At 35.6% G+C, this 18866-nt stretch overlaps 1 protein-coding gene across 1 annotated transcript in view; it reads left to right on the forward strand.

Moving 5' to 3' along the window:
* Positions 1 to 18866, forward strand: part of Shoc1 (shortage in chiasmata 1) — a 111143-nt gene that overhangs the window by 28635 nt on the left and 63642 nt on the right. The window contains exons 5-8 of the mRNA XM_021262254.2: positions 3173 to 3354; positions 6409 to 6565; positions 6765 to 6861; positions 16151 to 16277. Of these exons, the coding sequence (XP_021117913.1) occupies positions 3173 to 3354; positions 6409 to 6565; positions 6765 to 6861; positions 16151 to 16277 (563 nt within the window). The remainder of the gene's footprint in view (positions 1 to 3172; positions 3355 to 6408; positions 6566 to 6764; positions 6862 to 16150; positions 16278 to 18866) is intronic.

Below are 18866 nucleotides of genomic sequence, written 5' to 3' on the forward strand. Positions count from 1 at the left end.
GGAGGGAGGGATAGGTAGGTAGAAGGATAGGGGAAGGTTAGCAGTGATGCCAGAGGACACAAGTGAGAGAAAGAAAAAAAGAAGAATAGAAAAATAAAGAAGAAATATGAACTAGGGCCAGAACAGGAACACAAAGGGAGATGATGAACAATGTGGGACAGCAAGGGAGCAAGGGAGAGAGAGAGAGAGAGAAAGAAAAGAGAAAAGAAAGAAAAAAGAGAAAAATAAAATGTGAAAAGAGTAGAACAAGAAAGAAAAAAATAAAAATTAACAATTTAAGAGCAAAAAAGAAAATTGAAAATAACAAATAAAAGATAAAAATAAAGGGCCTCCTTCATGATATTTCTCTGCTGTCACAATAGACAACATGGGCAGCAGTGTGCAGATATAAATCAATGAGTCTCAGCAAACCAGTCACAGACCCGTGAAATTCAGGCAGATTTTTGGCTCCAAGTCCCAAGTTGAGCTCCCTGTCCTCCTGCAGGGTTGAACTCTGCACGGCTCTACTGCAGGCTCCAGCTGCCCTTCCCCTGAACATAGTCCAGGTTCTGATGGGAGGTGTTGATCCCTCCAACTTACCAAGCATCGTGGTCTGGTGTACCTTTATTGAAGAGATTCTCTTCACTTTTCCAGTGGGCTTCAGTTTTCATCAAGGAGCCTGAGAGAGGCCCTCTCTCTGTTGTTCATTTCTGCAGCTCAGGACAATGGCTTTTATGTCTCCCTGTGCCCTGTAGTGTGGAACCAGGTAGAGGCGCAGCCAGGAGGCCAGAGGTGGGGGTGTGGCGGGGTGTTTGGGGGGGTGTTGCAGGCACCTGGGTGGCTAGGCTGCTCGCTGGTGGGTGGGGCGAGGCTCCAGATGGCCAGGGACCTCAGCCTGCATGGCTAAGCAGCTCGCCAGTGGGTGTGTCGGGGGGGGGGGTCCTCCAAGAAAATTATTTTTAAATAACCCTGTATTCATTTTACTTGGGGGTGTCCAGCCTCCTTATTGAACCTCCTTGCTTCTTTCACAGATACCTTCTTTCCAGGACACTTTGAATTTCTATTTTCTTCCAACCCGTAATCTCGGTGGAAAACCTCCAAAATGATAATAGGGGGTAGAGATGTAACTCTCAAACCTGCTAGATATCCAAAATGTGAGTTCATGTTCTCTAAAATCAAAGAATAAATTCTAGGAACCTCTGTCAGCATTTTTTAAAAAGACAGTAGATATTGTAAGCACTAAATTCTGAAATCTATAAAATCCACATGAATCAGTGCCCTTAAAGAATAATATGAAATGGGAGAGTTGGAAAATTTCTTCTTATACTTGTATTTCTTTAAGAGTGAAGGAGCCAGGCATGGTGGCAAATGCCTGTAATTCCAGCACTTGGGAGTCTGAGGCAGGAGGATCTGTGTGTTCAAGGCCAGCCTGGGCTACATAGTGAACTACATAGACCCTGTCTAATAAATAAATAAATAAATAAAGCCCCCCCCCCCCCAAGAGTGAAGGAGAAATTTTAGAAATTTTTATACCTATGAGTTTAAGATGGGCATACTCATATTTTTCTCCACATATATTGTGAGTTATATTAATTTTGGTTCTCTCAATCTGTACAAGGGAATTATTAGGGGTATACTATTTTAGCATATCAGCAAAAAGGTATATTCGGATATATAGCTAAATTGCCAATAGTATTTATCTGTTGGAAGATCTCTTGTAATGTCAATATCTTTCTTTTTTTTTTTTTTTTGTACCGGGGATCCAACTCAGGAGCTTGCGCTTGCAAGGCAGGCAGCGGAACCACTGAGCTAAATCCCCGGCCTGTAATGTCAGTATCTTAATAGTATGGATAATGGCAGATAAACCCGTATTAATCAGAAAATAAGTAAGTATGAGTACACTTAAGGGAGAAAGAAAAATTTCCCAAACTGGAAACAGAAGAAAGTTGTTAACCCATCTAACCTTGTTGAGACAAGGAGGCACTGGATGATTACCAACCTAGTAAGAAGTACAGCTTGAGGAGAAGGGCTATCTGATAAAACATAGAACCTTTAATGGAAGAGTACAGTCATTTCCAAACTGTGGCCGGACAGAGAAGGATTTGTTTGGGAGCAATAATATTCCAATGTGTCTCTCTCCCATTTTTGTTGGCTGAACCCAGCTGGAAGCTAGAGCACAAAAGTTTGGTTGGTTCCTAGAGATCAGCATCCCAGTTTGCAAAGCAGACTGTAGAAGGTTAATACCATTATTGTGTTTAAGTTTAAGTTTAATACCATTATTGTGGAGCAGACATTAGATATACAGCACAAGGGCAGTTTGGCAATGTGTGACAAACAAAAAAGCTGTATACCTTTAACTTTATAATTTCTATTTTTGGGAAACATGTTTTGAGAAAATGATTAGATAACTATACAGAGATGTGCCTTGCATTGTTGCTTATAACAGTGAGTAATTAAAACAATCCTAAATTTCCAATAGTTGGCAACTGGTTGAATAAATTATGATATACTGATTATGTCAGTCAGCTTTCCATTACTTCAACAAAACACCTGAGATAGTCAATTTTTAAAGATATTTATAGGTTTATTTTGGATCACAGTTTTGAATATTTCAGTTGGCTCCATTGCTTGGGTGTCTGTGGTAAGGCAGTATGTCATGGAGAGCACACGGCAGAGCAAAATTACTCATCTCCTAGACTGGAATTAAAGGAAATGAAAAATAAGAAGCCAGGGTCCCACTGTTCCCTTCAAAGGCATGCCCCAGTGACCTGAAGCCTGCCCACCAGACCCCTCTGGAAAGGTTCCACCACCGCCCATTAGTGCCACTCTGGAACCAAACCTTTAACACATGGGCTTTTGGGAGACATGTAAGATATAACCATAGCACTGATAGAGTGGGATCCTGTTCCTCCATTCCAGTGAAATGAATGTACATTGATATGTAAACATGCCCATATTTCACTGTTCAGCAGCAAAGAACAGATTACAGAATACCATGTACATGAATCCACTTTAGTTTTAAATATACAAAAATAATTGAGAAATTGATGTAATTTTTGTGTTGACCTCAAGTGGTAAGTTTATGGATCTTTTGGAATTTGATAATTTTTACCACAATGAACATATACTATTTATCAATAAAAATGTTTTAAAATATGATCTGGGTAAAATCAATAATTTTATAATGTTATAGAAAGACAGTTACAGGAATGGAGACTCAGGTTAATGGTGAGTTTGAAGAAATTGTCCCAAGTTCAAATCCAAACTCCCAAAATGAAGTAGAGGAAGGCTTGTATATTCACAAGGACTACAGTGAAGTCTTTACAGTTGACAATTATTTGAAAGAATATCCAGCACTTCAGGCCCAGAGCCAAGGTACATCATTTGTTATTTCAATTGTTATAAAATATTTCTTACTAATATATGTATTTTCATTTCACTGAGTTTTTAGTTTAATTGGATTCTTAATTTTATTAAAGATAACTACCTACATAATTATAAGTCTAAGTCTTGCCATGTTGGGAAAATAGTTCCTCTTTTATATTAATCCCCTTTTGTAAATTGTAGTGTTTTGTGGGGGCTTCGGGGGTTTAAGTTTGCTAAACCTCAAAATAACCTACGCAGGGCCGGGGATTTAGCTCAGTGGTTCCGGTGCCTGCCTCGAAAGCACAAGCTCCCGAGTTTGATTCCCGGTACCAAAAAAAAAAAAAAAACCTATGCAGTGTGCTCACGACATATTGTTATAATGACATTGGCATCTATGTACAAATCTCATAACATAGCAATTTAGTGTAACATTAAGATACTAGATTATGAAGTTATGATTGCATATTATTTTTCAAAACATACTAAAGATTTTCAATCTCATCTAATTTCAAATCTTAGTATGCATCGCACTTCCCCATTTAAGAGCAAATAAATGTATGTTCTCATTTCCAAGTATTTCATTAAAATGAATTACTGAATATGAAATTATTTGGCATTTCTTTTAGCAACATGTCCACTGGCATAATATCAGAACACTTTGTTAATGCCAGCTTTATTTGTCATTATTGGTATATTACTGCTGATGTTGTAGTAATACATTTAAACCAGTGGAAAAAAAATTCATTTTTAATTGCGTTTTAAAAGTTACTGGTTCTGCATCTGCATCATTTTCTCTTGTGAAGTAATTCTTTCACTTGTGTATATTTCTATTCATATATATTATCTGTATATATAAAGATATCAGTAACTCCAAATGTATTTGAACCTAACCAGTTCTGTTAATGTTTCCTTTTATTTAAATTTTCTTTCATGGCTTTTATACTTAGAAAATTCTTCCTTAATTAAATAACTACTTATTTTTATTTTAGGTTTTGTGTAATCTTACTGCACATTTTGGTGTATATTTAAATGTAGGAAAAATACTTTTTTCTAAATGCTTTGGCAGTTGCCTCAATATCATTTGTGGAATAGTTCCTTCCTTTCCCACTGACTACAAATGCTACTTACATCATATATTAAATTCTTACCCACATTAGAGTTTATTTCTGGGTTTTCTATTATGTCCTAATGTTTTGCTTATTGTTGTGACAATATCATATGGTGTTCACTATTTAATATATAATTATAACATACATTTATTTCTCAATAAATTATATCTGTTACAAAATGATTAATTTAATGATTTTATCAGGCACCTTAGTGAACTCTTTTATTTGTTTTCTTTTACCTATCTTGAGTTTTCTTGCTAGACAAATGTATCTTCTGCAAAGCATAAACCCATCTTTTTTTCTACCAATAGGCTTCTTTTTTTCCTTTTCTGCTTCTTTTCATAGTTAACTAGCAAAAATTTGTTTCCTAGTGATGATTTAACATTGCTCTACAATAGATGGTATCAGTCTGTGAATCTGTGGGGCACATATAGTAATTGCTATGAAGTAAGAACTCTATAGAATGCCGTATAGCCATAAGAATATACAGATACAGTACCCATCATAAAAGTCTTTATATAATTATTAAAAACAAAACAAAACAAAAAAAACTTTGGTTGTGGTGAGATGCTGCCCTCAAGTGGCTCCATCAAAAAACAAGGCTCAATTACAGACAAAAGTCTCCATTTACTCCTAGAAGTATCTGAATGTGGCTGTAGATTAGGAAGACAGCTGGACAGTCTGTGTTTTGAAGAGGAAAACGAAGATGGAAAACTTACTGGTTTTATCGTTAATATGGGCTCATTAATATTTGCAGAATGAATTATATAAGTAAACCATCTCTCACTTCTCAGATAAGCCCTCCTTAAACAGGGAATTGGCTGACTAGCTTTCTTTAGTGTGTTTTGAAAAGCTTTTGTTCATGAAATCATCAGGAACTTAACGGGTTCAGATAAACAGTCTCTTAGGAAGCTGGTTTCTATTGTAGGTTCTTTTTTGGCATATCTGTTTAGCCCCAGGCAAAGGGAAATTCACTGGCTGCTTCCCTTACACCACGTATTTGTTAGACACGTGCATACCACTTATGTGGTTGGCCATAAGAGACACTACTACCTCAAAACTCCATACTAATTCCTCTCTCATTACATTCTACCATCACTTAATTGAAGGCCACTGCCCAGACAAAGAGCCCATTGCTCCTCCCTTTATGTGGTGCCCTTCATGGTGGAGTTTGACATTATGAGGTGTTCCTTATCTAAGCATACGTTTTTCTTTTTCTTGTTCCACTCAGGAGCTTATTGAAGAATGAAAGAAGGCTCAATACCCCCTCCCATGGCTCAGAAATAATTAAAGCTATCAGACATTTAGTAAGGATTCTAAAGTAACCCAAACATAACAAAGTGGGAATAGAGAGGAAATATTTATTCCAGTAATTATTAGCAGTAGTGTTGCTTAATACTGAACATATAACACTTCCCAAATAATGTTGCCATATAATTTTCATTGTAATTAACTTTATAGCAACCATGTATAAATAACCTTAGGATGATAGAATCAGAGTTGGTTTCATTCGTAGACTTTGTAGACCATCTCCATTCCCTACAAGTCAGTCTGTGGGGCTAAATTAGGGAACTTATGAGTTAAAAATATACAAGGAAGAAAATACTAGGGTCAAACAAAGTCAAAAGCTTTTATTTCTTTGACTTTTGCTGGATATTTTGAAGCAAATGATATTTTCCTCCATTGGTTAAACTAATCTTTATGATAAAGTATAATCCATTATAGTACCACTATTTTGGAACATTTGGCTACTCCTCAGTGTACCACATAATATTACCAATTATTGAGCTTTTCTCTATGTTCTAGTACTATGCTACATGCTTTGTATGCACAGTAAAATGATGAACTAAAGGTTTCAAAATGTGTTTTTAAAAACTCAGTTATATCTAATGGTTAATTATAGTAGCTATCTATATCCCTTTGTATACCTTTTAGATTTTTAATTTCTCTTTAGATTTATGTACTGATGATGAAGAAATAATTTCTACAACTGATTTGATGACCTTCAAAAGTCAGCTACCAAGTTTAAATACTTCAATGAGCAGAGCAGTTTTGAAACCAGTTTTGATAAAGGACCCCCTTTTAGATTCCAAAGAAGCTAATTTTTCCAGGTATTTAATTATCCAGTGCTATAAATATTTTATAGGGGAAAAATTCTTTGTACAAACACATTTAGATGTTATCAGTGATATTTTGCCTTTGCTTTACCTCAACTTTCATTTTAATCATTGTCATGTTTTTACTGTCTGTATTTATTATGTAATTTACATTTAATAAGTATTAATTAATGTTTGGGTTTTTTGTTTTAAGGAAATGTTTATCTTTAAAAGAAGATTTAGAAATTTCTGTGAAAGAAGATTTTTATATGGATAAAGAGAATGTTTACCGGAAGAAACTAGAAGACTCGGTAGGTTTGAGTGAGGTTGTGACATTTGCTTTCAATAATATTTTTATAAAAGTAAGGAAGTACACTTTTATAAATTTTAGTAATATGCATGACTTTCTACAGTGTCGTATTTAAAAGATTTGATAATGGATTGAATGTATATCAATTAAGGGTCAAATGGACTTCTAAATAATGGTTCTCCACCTTAGCTGTACATTGGAATTACCTGAGATCTTTTAAAAAGTTGAAGTCTGTGTTCTACCCAGACGTATTCTGATTTAATGGGTCCAGTGTACAACATAGGTATATAGAATTTTTAAACTACTCTTAATGATTTTAAACAATATACCTGGCATAAGATATTACATGGTCATGTCTAATTTAAAAATTGGGGACTGGAACTAGAAATGTTGATTTGTGAGTTATGCACAAAACAGAAGGTGTATGAGCTATAAGAGAAGTGATCTCATTGAAGGAGTAAGAATATATATTGTCTAATATGAAGAGGATAGCATCTTTGCATATGAAAAACCAGAATTCTCAAAAATACCCTTTCTTTTTAGCATACAATTTTAAAGATCACAAAATTGTTGTTATACTACTATATAAACAATTCTAGCAATTGAGACAGCAAATAACTTTTTGCAGTTTAAAAAGCTCAAGAGTTTAGGCCCATATAGATTAGATGCATTCACTAACTTAATTAAAAATATTTTGGCCGCCGTACCACCGCCCCCAGTGAGAGGAGCAGAGTCCCACCCCCCAGTACTGAGGAGGTGAGCCGCACAGGCGCCAGCAGTACATATGCCACCACCGCTGTTGAAATGAGAAGACATGTAAACAAGTATTAAAACAGACTTTCAGATCACCTGAAGCAACCCAAAAGGGAAACCAGATGGAACAACCTGATACTCAACAAACTGGACTCCCTGAACTGGCAACAAAAGAGGATCTGAAAAAAATGAAATCAGAAATAATTTCTCAGATAACAGCAGATATTGTGCCCATAGTACAAGACATGATTAATAATTCTAGAGAGGAGCTGAGGAACATGATGGAATCCTAACTAGGAAACAAATGGAATCCATAAAACAGATGCAAACAGATTTCCAGGAGATTAAAAACTCCATCAAAAGTCTGCGCAGCAGAATGAACCAATGTGAGGATAGAATTTCAGATATAGAAGAAAAGATTGCAATTAGTGACCAGGAGAAGAAAAATTGCTTTAAAATTGTAAAGGAACACGAGAAATCAATCCAGCAGCTGGTAGACGATGCAAAGAAGAATAACATAAGACTGACTGGAGTCAATGAAGAAAGAGGAGAGAGTGCAGATGACATAAAAAAACTGTTCACAGAAGTGATGGCAGAAAATTTCCCAAGGAGGGGAAAAGAACTTGACATACAGATAAGTGAGGCATATAGAACTCCAGCTAGCCTTAATCAAAAAAAATCTACACATAGGCATGTAATAGTTAGGATTCCAGAAATCCAACAGAAGAACAAAATTCTACAAGCAGTGAGAGAAAAGAAACAAATCACATAGAAAGGAAAGCCCATCAGAATCACAGCAGACTTCTCAATGCAAACCCTCAAGGTAAGAAGAGCTTGGAGTGATGTATTTCAAGCCCTAAAGGAAAACAGCCTCCAACCCAGATTAATGTACCCTGCAAAACTATCTTTCAAAATTAATGGAGAAATAAGATACTTTCATGATAAAGAGCACCTCAGCAACTTCATGAATACCAAACTGGCACTCCAAAAAATTTTAGACAATACCCTAGGAAAACACAATGAGGATCACAACCCCAGGAAACCCAGCAGAATGAATCCATTGGGTGTGACAAATTAAACGCAAAAGGGGAGAATCCAACTAAAAGAAAAAGTCATGACAAGGCTTTTAAAACTTTGAACTTCATCTCCCTAATGAGTGTATAATTCAGTCTTGTTATTGTACTGATTAGTATTTTTCTGATTCTAGAGCTGCACACCTTTCCTTGTGTTATACTGGCTGTTTATCATCTTCTTATGTCTACTTTTTAATTGGGTTGTCTATTAGAGAGCTCTAAGAATCCTTTATATATTCTGGTCATAGGTTGTATGCATTGTAAATATGGTCTGTTTAAGGACTACTTTTCATGTTAATGATGTCATTTAAAGTTCTAAATTTTGATGGAATCTCATTTATCAATTCTTTTCTTTTATACATCATGTTTTTTGTATCCTAGGTAGTTCTTGCCTACCCTGAATTCATAAATATTTTCCCTTATAATTTCTTCTTAAAGTTTTATACTTTTAGGCTTTCTTATTTAGGTTCATAGATCCCTTTAAGTTATTTTCATGTATGGAAATAAAGGGTTGAGGTTAATTTTTTATATATGGATACCAGGTGTTCTAGTGCCGTTTGCTGAAGACACTATCTCTTCCTTGGCTCTTGAATTGAGTTTATATTCTATAAAATGCTAATGTTCAATAATCTTTCAAAACTCAGTGGACCATATATGTGTGGTTCTATTTCTAGATTCTCTGTTTTATTCCAATGATCTATATGTCTTTCCTTACACCAACACTGCCTTGATTACTGTAGCTTTAGAAGAAGTCTTAAAATTGGGTGCTAAACGTCTTCCAACACTGTTTTTGTTTTTGTTTTTGTTTTTGGCTTTTCTGGGTCCTTTGTACTCCTACATAACTTTTAAATTTCAATATCCAGTTCTTCGTTTACAGCAAGTATACACAGACCTGAATTTTTATATATAACCTTGTGTTTTCTAGTCCTCCTAAATTCAAGTACAAGTTCTAGGGGCTCCTAGAGATTTCTTAGTATTTACTCTGTAGATGATCATTTCATCTACATATAAAGATTTTGCTTCTGCTGTGCCAATCCTATCCTAGTTGTGTCATTTTATTGCCAGACTATTTTGGTTTAGACCTATGTTTCAAAGTCTAATGGACAGATGAAGAGTAGGCATATATGCCCTTGTTCCCCACTTTAGGGAGAAAGCATTGTATTGTCTCCATTCATAGAAGGAGTTTTTGTTGGAAGTATGGAGTACATGTCTTTGATCTGTTGAGAAGTTTCTGTTCTACTTCTAGTCTCCTGATAGCTTTTACCATGAACAGCTGTAGAATTTAGTCCAATACTCTTGCTCCAACTAGTGACAGGATCATATGGCTTTCTCCTTTCCTCTGTTAAAATGATGACTTTTGGGGGTGGATCTTCCAATGCTGAACCAACACTGCCATCCCTATAATAAAACCACTTTCTACATACTGCCAGATCTGACTTCTAAGAGTTTGTTTTGTTAAACAAATTTCTGTCTATGTTCATACTTTTTTCTTCTATTATCTTTATCCAGTTTTAGGATTAGCACAATGTTGAGTTCCTCAAATGAGGGGAGAAGTGTTCCTTCTTTTTTCTGCTTTAATTGTTTGATATAATTTATCAGTTAAAATGTTTATGAGCCTGCTGTTGTCATATAGGTAGGTTTTCAAGCTAGGAATATACTCTCTTCAATAGATGCTATTCAAATTTTATATTTCCTCCAGAGTTAGTTTCATTAATTTGTCTTCCAAGGTACTTCTTAGAAATTGTCAAATTTATTTCAAAAAAGATTTTTGAAATATGCTTTTTATATCCTTTTTAATTCTGTAAAATCTGTGGTAATGTCTCCTAGATCTTGATATTGTAATTTAAAAAATGTATAATTGATATTGTGTAGCAGGAAGAAAAGGTCTAAAGGTGCAGGAGAAGTGGGAGGGTAGGGGAAAGGAAAAAAGGGAAAAGAAAAAATGTGAGAAGAGGAAAAAAATGGAAACAAGGTCTTTGCAAATAGGGAAGGGTGGAGGGGGTGAAGGGAGAATAAGGGAAGAGGAAGAAAAAAGAAAGAAGATACTCATGTAATGGTACAAGATCCCAATGATGTATGTAACTGTATTTTATACCTAAAATGTACCAGTAAACTTAATGGGAGAAAAAAAAAGAATCACAGCAGACTTCTCAATGCAAAACCTCAAGGCAAAAAGAGCTTGGAGTGACATATTTCAAGCCCTAAAGGAAAACAGCCTCCAAACCAGATTGATGTACCCTGCAAAACTATCTTTCAAAATTAATGGAGAAATAAGATACTTTCATGACAAAGAGCACTTTAGGAACTTCATGAATACCAAACCAGCACTCCAAAAAATTTTAGACAATATCCTAGGAAAAGACAATGAGGATCACAACCCCAGGAAGCACAGCAGAATGAATCAATCAGGCATGACAAGACAGTAAACACAAAGGTGGAGAATCCAACAAAAAGAAAAAGTCATGACATGATAAGTCAATACATATCAGTTATAACCATCAATGTTATTGGTCTCAATTCACCAATCAAAAGAAATAGCCTGGCAGAATGGGTCAAGAAGCAAGATCCAACAATATGCTGCATACAAGAAACACACTTAATTCACAAAGAAACTCATAGACTGAAAGTTAAAGGGTGGAAAACAATACACCATGCAACAGGAACCCGAAAAAAACCCAAAACAGTAGCTATCCTCTTTGCAGATCAAATGTATTTCAAACCAACACTGATTAAGAGAGATGAAGAAGGACACTACATCCTTGTAAAGGAAACAATCCAACAGGAAGAGGTGACAATCATAAATACCTATGCACCAAATGCTAGTGCAGCCAACTATATAAAACAATTACTAATGGACGTGAAAAATCAAATAAGCACTAATACAGTAGTAGTGGGGGACCTCAATACCCCACTGTCACAAATAGATAGATCAACTAAACAAAACATAAGCAATGAAATACTAGAACTCAATCAAACTCTGAACCAAATGAACTTAACAGATGTTTACAGTGTTCCACCCCATAAAATCAGAATACACATTCTTTTCAGCTGCACATGGGTCATTCTCCAAAATAGACCACACACTCGCTCATAGAACATGTTTAAGTAAGTGCAAAGAAATTAAAGTTATCCCCTGTATATTATCAGACCATAGTGAGATGAAATTGGAGCTCAATAGCAAAAGAAACTGCAAGAATTTTATAAACACATCAAAATTGAATAACACACTTCTGAATAACCAGTCAGTCACAGAGGAAATTAAATAGAAATAAGACAGTTCCTACAATTAAAGGACAATGACAATATAACATATCATAATCTATGGGACACAATGAAAGCAGTCTTACAAGGGAAATTCGTAGCAGTGAATTCTCATACTAGGAAAACAAAGTGAGCCCAATTAAACAACCTGATGTTGAACCTCAAGCTTCTAGAAAAAGAAGAACAGGACAAACCCAAAGCTCCTACAAGGGAGGAAATTATAAAGATCAGAGGAGAAATCAATGCAATGGAGACTAAGAGAATGATACAGAAAATCAGTGAAGGGCTGGGGGTTTAGCTCAGTGGTTCTACCACCTGCCCTGAAAGCGCAAGGAACCGAGTTCAATCTCTGGGGCCAAAACAAAACAAAAAAACAAACCAAAAAATAAACAATAAAATTAATGAAACCAAGAGTTTGTTCTTCGAAAGAATGAAAAAAGTTGACAAACCCTTAGCCAATCTTATCCAAAAAAAGAAAAGAAAAAGCCTAAATCTATGCAATTAGGGATGAAAAAGGTGAAACTACAATGGACCCAGCAGAAATCCAGGGGATCATCAATACCTACTTTGAGAACTTATACGCCAATAAGATGGAAAACACAGAAGAAATGGACAGATTCCCAGATATGTATGAATTACCAAAGTTGAACGAAGTCCTAAAAATTCTAAACAACCCAATATCAATCAATGGAATTGAAAATGTAATTAAAAACTTATCAACTAAGAAAAGCCCAGGTCCTGATGGCTTCACTACTGAACACTACTAGACGTTTAGAGAAGAGCTACTGCTACTAGTGTTTAAACTCTTCAATGAAATAGAAAGGGAAGCAATACTCCTGAATTCATTCCTGGAAGCAAGCGTCACCTTGATCCCTGAAGCAGAGATAGACCCAACCAAAAAAGAGAACTATAGGCCAATCTCACTAATAAACATAGATGGAAAAATCCTTAATAAGATACTGGCAAATAGAATGCAGAAGATCATCATGAACGTCATACACCCTGACCAAGTGGGATTCATCCCAGGGATGCAGGGATGTTTCAATATACACAAATCAATAAATGTAATGCACTATATTAGTAGAGCCAAGGACAAAAACCGTATGATCATCTCCATAGATGCAGAAAAAGCATTTGACAAAATCCAACATGCATTTATGATAAAAACCCTACAAAAAATTGGAATAGATAGTCTCTACCTCAATCTGAGAAAAGCCATCTATGAGAAACCAACAGCCAATATCATACTAAATGGTTAAAAACTGAAATCCTTCACACTAAAATCAGAAACAAGACACTCCACTATCACCACTCCTATTCAATATAGTTTTGGAAACATTAGCCACAGCAATTAGACAAGAGAAAGAAATAAAAGGAATAAAGATAGGAAATGAAGTCAAATTGTCATTATTTGCAGATGACATGATACTGTATATAGAAAACCCCAAGAGCTCCACCAAAAGTCTTCTAGACTTAATAACCAAATTCAGTAGAGTAGCTGGATACAAGGTCAACACACAAAAATCAATAGCTTTCCTCTACACAAACAACAGACTCATTGACAGAGAAATAGGGCAAGCAGTTCCTTTCACAATAGCATCCAAACAACTGAAATACCTAGGAATAAACCTAACAAAAGAAATCAAAGATCTCTTCTCTGAAAACTATAGCACTCTGAAAAGAGAGATTGAAGATGATATCAGAAAATGGAGCCGGGGATTTAGCCCAGTGGTTTCATCGCCTGCTGCGCAAGTGCAAGGACCCAAGTTCGATCCCCGGTACAAAAAAAAAAGAAAAGAAAATGGAAAGACATCCCTTGCTCCTAGGTAGGAAGAATCAACATAGTGAAAATGGCCATACTACCAAAACTGCTATATACATTCAATGCAATCCCAATTGAAATTCCAGCAGCATACTTCACAGACCTTGAGAATACAATAAAAAAATTCTTTTGGAACAAGAAGAGACCTAGAATAGCAAAAGCAATTCTAGGCAACAGAGACATGGCACAGGGTACCACAATCCCCAACTTGAAATTATACCTCTTAGCTATTGTGATAAAAACAGCATGGTATTGGCAAAGAAACAGACCTGAGGACCAGTGGCACAGAATAGAAGATGCAGAAACAGCAGCAGACACACTCTTCCACTTCATCTTTGGCAAAGGAGCCAAACACTCTCACTGGAAGAAAGATAGGCCCTTTAATAAATGGTGCTGAAAAGATTGGGTATCAACTTGCCAAAGATTAAAACTGACCTATATCTCTCACCATGCACTCAACTAAAATCAAAATGGATTAAAGATCTAAATATTAAAACAGAAATGCTGAATCGGCTGGAACAGAGTTTCAGTAGAACTCTTGAAGACATTGGTGTAGGAAAAGATTTTATAAACAAAACCTCAGTTGCCTGTGAACTAGCACAAACAATCTACATGTGGGATCTCTTCTTATTAAAAAGCTTCTGCACAGCAAGAGAAACCACCAGCAGTGTGAAGAGACAACCCAAAATGTGGGAAAAAATTTTCACCAGCGGTCCCTCAGACAAAGGTCTACTATGTAGAATTTATAAAGAACTTAAAAAAATCAGACCTCCCAAGTTTAAAGATGCAATCCAAAAATGGGCATCTGCAATGAACAGACATTTCTCAGACAAAGAAGTAGAAATAGCAAATAAACATATGAAAAAATGTTCAACATCACTGGTCATTCCAGAGATGCAAATGAAAACAACACTGAGATTCCACCTCACTCCAGAAGGAATGGGTGCTGTCATGAAATCAACCAATAACAAATGCTGACGAGGCTGTGGAGAAAGAGAAACACTGCTTCACTGCTTTTGGGAGTGTAGACTGGTGCAACCACTGTGGAAATCAGTATGGAGATACCTCAACGAAGCAGTACTGGAAGACCCATTTGACCCAGCTATTCCCCTGCTGGGTATCTTCCCCAAAGAATTAAAAGAATCATACCACAGTGATATATGTGCACCCATGTTTACAGCAGCACAATTAGTGATAGCTAAAACTTGGAAGCAGCCCAGTTGGTCATCAACTGGAGACTGGATCAAGAAAATGTGGTTTTTTAAAAAATAAAATGGAGTACTACTCAGCCATAAAAAATGAGAAATTAGAGACATTTATAGCTAAATGGATGCACACTGAGGTGATACTCTTAAGTGAAATAAATAGGACACACGTGTAAATACTGAATAGTTTCTCTAGTGTGAGGAAGTGAACATTCAAATAAGGACTAAAAGGTATAATAGATAATGTGAAATAGGAAGAAAAGGGGCAGCAGGGTAGGGGAAGTGGGAGGGGTGGGGAAATGGAAAGAAGGGAATGGCATTAATATGAGAAAATGTAAAAATGGAGACAAGGTCTTTGTAAATAGGGAGGGATGGAGGGATTGAAGGGAGGGTAGGGGAATGGGGAAAAAATAAGAACCAAGAGAGATTATGTAAAGGTGCAAATTTCCAATGATGAATGTCATTATATTGTATACCTAAAGTATGCTAGTAAAGTTAATTAAAAAAATTTTTAAGGGCAACTGAAAATGTTTTAAATTAGGGACATTCCTTAATGGAGTCAAATATGCATCCAGTGCAATTAACATATTTAAAGGATTTCCTTACAGTTAAAAATTTAACATGATGCTAAAAATATTAATTAATCTGTTGGTCCCTTTCCTTCCATCCCCCTTTTCCTCCCATCCCCCTTTTCCTCCCCAGTTAATTCTGACAGTTGTGCATATAGTTAATTTCACTTGTTGAGGAATCTAGTTTTGCGGTATAAAAGAGAAACATTCCATGGGGTGCAGTAAAGATTCATTCTGTTCCACCATATATTTTTACTTCTCCCCATCCACCATCTCTTATTTACTATAATCATTGTTTTTAATTTAGAATTTTAAAATTTTGCTACTTGCTGACAAGAAGATACTTCTGGATCTAGCGATATGGTACATCACTAATGTAATGAGTGAACATAAAAGATATTCCTCAGAGAGAGGATTATTTGTAATTAGAACATTATTTGGCTGCTGCCCTTTTTTTCTTAAAGCATGTATGATATATGAAAACTTGAGTGTTTGCTTGATTTAATATTTACCATACTATTTAAGCAAATATATCCACTTATGAATTTTAAAATATTTACTTGGAAAATCTCCCTAAAACCTTTTTTAAAACTATAAATTATTTCAGCCATCAACTTTTCCTTCTGAGTTTGAATTAATACCTACAAACCCCAACCAAGAAGTGAAGGAATCATTAAACTTAATGCCAGAAAGAATAAATGGTGTAGATGAAAATGAAAAGCTTTTCAAAGGAGGTGAGAATTAATTTTTAAAATGTATTTATTATAAAACTACTCAATAATATTTATTATCCTGATCCCTACTTAATAAAACATTTTCTTTTTCTTTTTCTTTTTTTGGTACCGGGGATTGAACTAAGGACTTTGCGCTTGGGAGGCAGGCACCAGAACCACTGAGCTAAATCCCCAGCCCCAATAAAACATTTTCTAAACCTCTAAATTTGGTAAAAATGTTCTACAGGTTACATGTTGAAATCTCAAGATTATTACTGATAAGACTCTTTCCTCATTGTCATGTTTTTTCTTTTCTTTGTGGTGCTGGGGATTGAATGCACCGCCTTGCTTCTGATAGGCAGGCATTCTACCACAGCAACTGCACCCCTAGACTTGTCCTTTTCTTTAAATTACTTCCAGGCTAAAAACTTCTCCAAAATTAATCTACTTCAAAATAAATACACAATAAAGCTAAAATACCTATGACTATACTGATTTTATAACGAGTTGTTTTCATATGTACAATGAAAGCACTATCAACTTCTGTACTGATTTTAACTTGGAGAGGTACACAGTTAAGGGACTCAAAATAAGGATTCATGGAACCATACAACTGGGAGAATCAGAGCCTATTATGTAGGTGATTTCATCTCAGTTAATCTCAGTATTATTGAGTTATTTTTAATTATGATTTGAGCACAAATATTTAACTGTCCTTATGAATTTTATTTGAAATGATCGAAGTTATATTACATCAGGGTAGAATGAAAAGGGGATCCATTGAGAAAAGGGACACTGTACTTACTACCAACAGAACACAGACTTGATGGAATTATTACAGATAAGACTAAATCAAGGAAATTACTATCAGTCTACAAGTCAAAGCAAAGAAAGGATAAACCAACTGAGAAAATGCATTAAATCCACCCCAGAACTAGAAAGTACATCAAAGTTCAAAACTGCAGGGTGGACTATAGGGAAAGGAAAAGGGGACATTACCAGAGACCCAAGCAGTGGTCCTGGACTCCTGAAAGCCAGTACAATGTCTGTGAGATAGGAAAGTGGGAAATAGAAAAAACACACAGACAGAGACTTGAGAGAACCTGAGTCTTGGGCTGATCTAAAGTACTCTGGGCATCAAAGACAAAGGACTCCCAGGACATCCAGTCTTTATTCATTACAGGTGTGGGAAGGGGGAAGCTGGGCAGGCCTTGGGACACCTGGTGATAACAAGTATCAAGTAGGCACGACTGTAGAATGAGAGCACAAGCTTATCTTTGCTGAAGAGAACAAACAGTTAATTCAGAAGGGAGGAATTTAGCTGGGGCTGAGTTGACCTTGGCTGGAAGTGAACTTAGCTTGTTGGACTTCTTCCAATGTAATACAGCTGAATTATGGAGGGGCAAGAAGCTTGTGCCACTATAGTCTGCTAATACTGGGCAGAGGTGCCTGCTACAGTGGAGCATGTGCTTTTTAGCAGGACATAAATCTCAACTCTGTAAGTGCTATTGGTAAGGCCAAGTGACTTTGTTGAGTGATTCTACTCTTACATTCCCAGTCTTCACGAGGCTCAGATGCTATATTAATGGTAACAGAATACTCGCCTTAGAGAACTTATAACAAAGAAAGTTATACAAGCTATTGAAAGAACAGAGCAGTGTCCTAGGTACCTTTGGTTGTGGTAACAACAGTAAAACTGCTTAGTTCAGCAGTGAAGTTACTTGCTACAAGCATATCTCAAGTAACAGCTCCCTTCCTATTTCCCATGATCAAATGGTAAATAAAATTATCTATAGAATTGCGTTGGACACTTAAAAAAAAAAAGGGAATCACATAATATGTGGTCTTTCGTGACTGGCTTCTTTCACTTAGCATACTATTTTTAAGCTTATTGATATGATAGCATGTATCAGTACTTAATTCTTTTTTATAGCCAGATGATATTCATTGAATGGATACATTGCATTTTTTTCCATACATCTCTTAATAGACATCGGAGTTGTTTCTACTCTGTACGTATTATAAATAATTTTGCTCTGAACATCCATGTACACATTTTTGTGCATATGTATTTTTTTCATTTCTGAGTATATTCCTAGGAGTGGAATTGCTAGATCATATGACCTTGATATTTAACTTTTTGAGAAACTTCCAGAATGTTTTCCAAAGTGGCTGCAAAATTTTTTATTCCCATTAGAATTCATGAGGGTTCCACTTTGCTGCCTCTTCTCCAAAAATTATTATTATCTGACTTTCTAAATAGCCACCCTAGGAGGTGTGAAGTGCTATTTCACTATTGTTTTGATTTGCATTTCCCAAATGGAAAATGATGTTGAACATCTTTTCATGTAATTGCTGCTCATTTTTATACCTTCTTTGGAGCAATGTGTTTAGATCCTTCATTCATTTTTACTTGGGTTAGTTTCTTTCTTATTGCATTATAAGTTCATCTCTTTTTTAAAATTTCTAAATTTGTCCTTTTCTGCCTTCTTACAGGCTATTTGAATTTTTAAAGAAATTTTAAAGACAGAATTGTACTTATTTAAGATATACAACATGATGTTTTCATATATGTATACTTTGTGAAATGATTACCACAAACAAGCTAGC

This window comes from Heterocephalus glaber, unplaced genomic scaffold (assembly GCF_053883595.1).
Source record: "Heterocephalus glaber isolate CG9 unplaced genomic scaffold, H.glaber_assembly_v1.0 deba00001479, whole genome shotgun sequence".
Lineage (NCBI taxonomy): Eukaryota > Metazoa > Chordata > Mammalia > Rodentia > Bathyergidae > Heterocephalus > Heterocephalus glaber.